This window comes from Rattus norvegicus, chromosome 5 (assembly GCF_021556685.1).
Source record: "Rattus norvegicus strain SHRSP/BbbUtx chromosome 5, alternate assembly SHRSP_T2T, whole genome shotgun sequence".
Taxonomy (NCBI): Eukaryota; Metazoa; Chordata; class Mammalia; order Rodentia; family Muridae; genus Rattus; species Rattus norvegicus.
In genome coordinates, this window is record NC_141538.1 from 72730533 (window position 1) to 72735616 (window position 5084).

At 37.2% G+C, this 5084-nt stretch overlaps 1 protein-coding gene across 1 annotated transcript; it reads right to left on the minus strand.

Annotated features, from left to right (window-relative positions):
* Positions 1–2989: 2989 nt before the first annotated feature.
* On the minus strand, positions 2990–3940 carry Or13c9 (olfactory receptor family 13 subfamily C member 9). Its single transcript, NM_001000399.1, is given in 1 exon segment — positions 2990–3940. A coding segment is annotated over 1 exon segment (951 nt).
* Between the last annotated feature and the right edge of the window lie 1144 nt (positions 3941–5084).

Genomic DNA, 5084 nt, shown 5'->3' on the forward strand with positions numbered 1-5084 from the left:
GAGAGACAAGTAGAAGATACATAACAGCACTGACAATGCCCACCCTCTAAGCATCCCTGAATGGTGCCTCATTCATCTACTTATCTGCCTTCTACTTCTATGCCTAAAACAACTTTGAAAAGATACACTCATTTTACTTCTATTAATTGGTCCTCTGCAAGAGTGGTTCTGTAAAATTCCACACTCACTTCTTTTGCTCAAGCAACTAAGCACCTCTCTGACTAAACTGAAAAACACTTAGAACACTGTGTCAATACACAGTCGCTCCTGAGCATGCCTAATCTCTTCTAGAATATCATGTCAGACAATTATTGTTTCCCCAAGCCCAAGTTAGCATTTCACGACCTGGCTCCAAGTAGCATGCCTATGTTTCCAATTATAGTTCCATCTTTTATTTATGACTAGGTACACGGTCAGAAAATTCCAGATTCATAAAACCTAACTACATCATACCAAACCTTACTTAGAAAGTGATTTTTACAAAAGAGTGAAAAACGTGTTCTTTAACTTACAAGATCTACTAGAATATTTTATAATATCAAAGAAAAATGTTATTTTTTATGCTGTAAATGTGAAACACGTTCACTTTTGTAAAGCAAATGTTATCTCTATGGAAACAGAAAGAAAAACCTTCAGGCTTTCACAAAGAGCCTTTTCTGGAAAATTAATGTTAATGTCAAATCCACCTCCTTTATGTCCCAATTAGCTTCAGGTCTTCTTCTAGTTTAGGGCTCTTCTGTGAAAAGTGATTAGGCCTCATTTTGGGCCTACATCAGTCATATTAAACATGATACTAAAATACACCCCTCTCCCTTTCCCTACACACACACACACACACACACACACACACACACACACACGCACACACACTCGTGTGTGTCATTCTTCAACAGCTGATCTGACTATGCTGCCATGTTAGAAAGAAACATTGCTAAAAACACTCTCATTCTTAATGAACTTTTGAGGTAAATCTTAATCAATATCCCTCTGAGCACTCAAATATTGTGTTTGTGGTACTCAAGTATGTCAGAATCATAATCATACATTTGTTCACCAATTTGAACACATGAACATGTTAAGAGGAAGGGCAAGTCATCCTTTGAAGGCTTTGACCTTACAGCTCTGTGGGAAAAGCCCTCCTGGTAGCCCACTGTAAGGATAAATTCATGCTTTCCTCTCTTCTTCATTAATTAATTTTCTATTGAAGTGAATAGATGTGTTTAAAAGCCAAATCTCTCATCCCAGACAGTTTGTGGAAGTGCCTGGATTTAAGCCACGTGGTGGTTGGTTTAATGCCTGAGTATCAAAGGTTGCCAGTGGTGAAACATAACCTAATTTGAAAAATTGTTAAGGGATGAACATCATGAGCTGATGTGTGGAAACTAGGTTTCTTTATTGTACGTAGCCTGTTGGGTAGACTCTGGTGGTCTCTGCCCTTGAGGGCAGATTTAACCTATAAATAACTATAATGGAATCTAGAAGTAATTAAATATAGGTCACTAGTGCTTCATAGTCCTTCCTCTAAAATATCAAAAAAAAAAAAAACTTTAAAACATAAAATGAATGTGTACACCCAACTATTCTAAATGTGTCCTGTGTTCACCTTAAAGAATCTTTGTGCTCAGCACCCTTTGAATTTTCTGATCCATCAAAAGACAATGGACAGGGTTGGGGATTTAGCTCAGTGGTAGAGTGCTTGCCTAGGAAGCGCAAGGCCCTGGGTTCGATCCCCAGCTCCGAAAAAAAAAGAACCAAAAAAAAAAAAGAATCTTTAAAAAAAAGACAATGGACTCACTTATAATATGGTATATTATTAAAATACAGACTCTGTTACTAATCTTGGGTGGAAATTTAGAAGTGTTCTTCAAATAAAGTTGAACTTGAGGGGGCAGTCAAAGAAACACAACGTGTCACCTGTCTAACAACTTTTGAGCCTCTATGTCCTCAGATTGTGGAGATCACAAAAGCACAAGTACTACTGCAAGAGACAGGGCATAAATTCTGGCATCCTCATTAATAATCAAGAACCTGGACAGTATTGTAACATTTGAGAAAGCACTACAATCTCCTCAGAGCTGAAAAGAATCCTTTAGAGATGGGAATCGATGTGACTCTCCATCCAGTGAAACTTAAAAAATTCTTATCTAAAGCAGTAAGATAATTTTTAAATTTATAATTATCATCATGATTTTTTGTGTATATGCATGATATGAGGTCATTCATGCCACAGCACACATGTGGAGGTCAGGGGACAATTTTGTGGAGTCTCTGTTCCCACTTTATGCAGTCATGGGACTCACAGTCTGGTTGGCTGGTTTGCATCCTCTGGTCATCTCTTCACCTTAGTAAGACAATGCTAAACCCCTCATTTAGTTTTGTACAATTTTTATTGCTAAAGCTAATATATATGAGCTGAAAGGAAGTTTTTTTAAAGAACATGTACACTTATGGGTATAGACTGTACCCATAAATCCTATTTATCTGTTTCCTTTATAACCCAAACTCTCAACATTCTTAGAGAACCACAGGAAAAAAATTAAATACTGTGACTTTTAGAAATGTGAGATTAATATACTTTAAAAGAAAAGTCTCCAGGGGAAAACACTGATAAACTACCTTCAGATTTTTCTGTTTTGCATTTCTTCACAGCATAGGCTTACTTATAACTGAAGGATTTGAAGAAGTGCTTGTAAAATAATGTTTGTAAAAATGCCAACTATAATATTATAAAAGAAAAACTGCAGAACTATGAAGATGCTGACCAAATTGTCGAAAAATGGTTATGCTTAGATGTTATGTTAGTTTGGAGGGGTTTTTTCTTATTCTCTCTAGAACCTTGAACACTCTTTATAAACATGCAATAATTTTGAAATACTGTATCTCACTATGAAAATGTGAAAATAATGCATAAAAAGGCAGAGAAGAAAGGAAAGTAGCTAAAATTCCCATCTAAGTTTTGAGTTTCAGCCACATCTAACATGCTGACCATTCATTTACCTAAGAGTCGTTGCTTCAGATTTTTTATGGCCTCCTTCACATCTTTGTTTCTGAGGCTATAGATTAAAGGATTCATCAAGGGAGTCATCACCCCATAAAACATGGATATAAGTTTGTCTGTAGCATCCAAGTCATCTGTACCGAGTTTGTCTTTAGACTTGGGTTTCATGTACATGAAAAGGATGGTCCCATAAAAGATGATCACCACAGTAAAGTGAGCTGAACAGGTGGAGAAGGCCTTGCTCCTCCCCTCAGCAGAGCGAATGTTGAGAATGCTAGAGATGATTAATGAGTACGAGATGACAATGAGGAGCAGTGGCATCAGAGTGAACAAAGTTGTGGCCACAAGCATGATGAATTCATTGCCTGAGATGTCAGTACAAGCCATCTTCATGACAGCCAGGATTTCACAGAGAAAATGATCGATGACATTTCCACAGAAAGGCAGCCACATCACAAATGCAGTTTGTACTGCAGAGTTAGCAACCCCTGAAAACCAGGACCCAGTTGCCATGGTCACATAGGAACTCTTGCTCATGATGAGAGGGTACCTCAAAGGGTTGCAGATGGCCACGTAGCGATCGAAGGCCATCATGCCTAGGAGCACACACTCTGTTGTTCCCATGGCCAAGCCAAGAAACATCTGCACCGCACAGCCAAGGAAAGAAATGGTTTTTCTTTCTGAGAGGAAGCTTACTAGGGTGAAGGGAATAGAGGAGGTAGTGAAGCAGATGTCCAAGAAGGACAGGTTTCCCAGGAAAAAGTACATAGGGGTGTGAAGGTGAGAGTCGAAAATGCTGATTATGATAAGGGTGCCATTGCCCACGAGGATAACAGCGTACATTATTAAGATGAGCACGAAAAAGAGATGCTCAAGACCTGGGTAACCAGAAAGCCCCTTCAGAAAAAATTCCTCCAAATAAGTTTGGTTTTCCCATTCCATTTTATTTTTTCTCTTTTACCTGTAAGAATTTAAAAATAAAATTAAGTAGCATATTCTGTACTATAGGAGTTTAAGTTTATCAATGCAAAAGTATAAAAATGTGCATTAAACTCAATGAAAGAAGGAAAGAATTAAATGAAAAATAAGAGAGGGTAAATGAGGGGGTAAGACAAAGAAATAAAAAAATAAGTAGTGTACACAAGAGATAAATTATCATACTGACAGTAAATTCTGAGTTAAGAACTCTGTCGATTGTTTTTATAGACTGTCATGTAAATACCATAGCATTACCATTTTGAAGATGTTGGAGCTAACGTGGCATATGTCAAACCCTAGGCTCAAGCTCAAGCCTCCCTTCCTGAGGCTCATGCCTAACTGAGATCTTTTTGTGAGCATGAAGGTTAATACAGAATGTGTTATATCACAGACGTGTTCATTATTTTAAAAAGCAGATTGGGTTCTACCAGAAGAACTTAACAATAGCCCATAAATACAAAAACATCAAAAGATGCATATGATTCTGCAGGGACAAAGCCAGAAAGGAGCATAACCACACACACAACACATTTACTCAAAAATCAGATTCAATTCAACAGAGCCTAACAATAAGAAATCTTCTTATCAGAATGTAAATGTCTCTGTGGAAGGCACTTTAGAAGAGAAAATGGACTCATTCTTTTCATTTTTAAATACGTGCATACAGTTAAGCATTGGACAGAAAATTGAAGTTTAATCTTTTAATGTCGAATTAAGAAATTTAAAGCACATACAGATGCCTGAAATTGCCACCATGATAAAGTCATAGGTCCATAGTCTGTCCCTTCTTTACTATCCCATTGTCAGCCTTTTCTAAAACCTGTTAAACATGGAGATATTTTCCATCTCTAAATTTTCAGCTTTTCAGAATCTCATAAAATAAAACTGTGTTGGACTCCTTCTATTTGCTAAAGTCAGCTAAGATTTATTCAAGCTGTAAATACTGAGCAGCTTTTTATTGCATAGAGATACTAAAACTACCCAGATATCCTTGGAAGGGCATTTGAATTATCTCCATTTGGGGAGAGTTGCCATAAATATTTGAGTTTTGATATTTGTATAACCCTAGACTTCCAAGTTTCTAGGGTCAAGATCCCACAGTGGGATA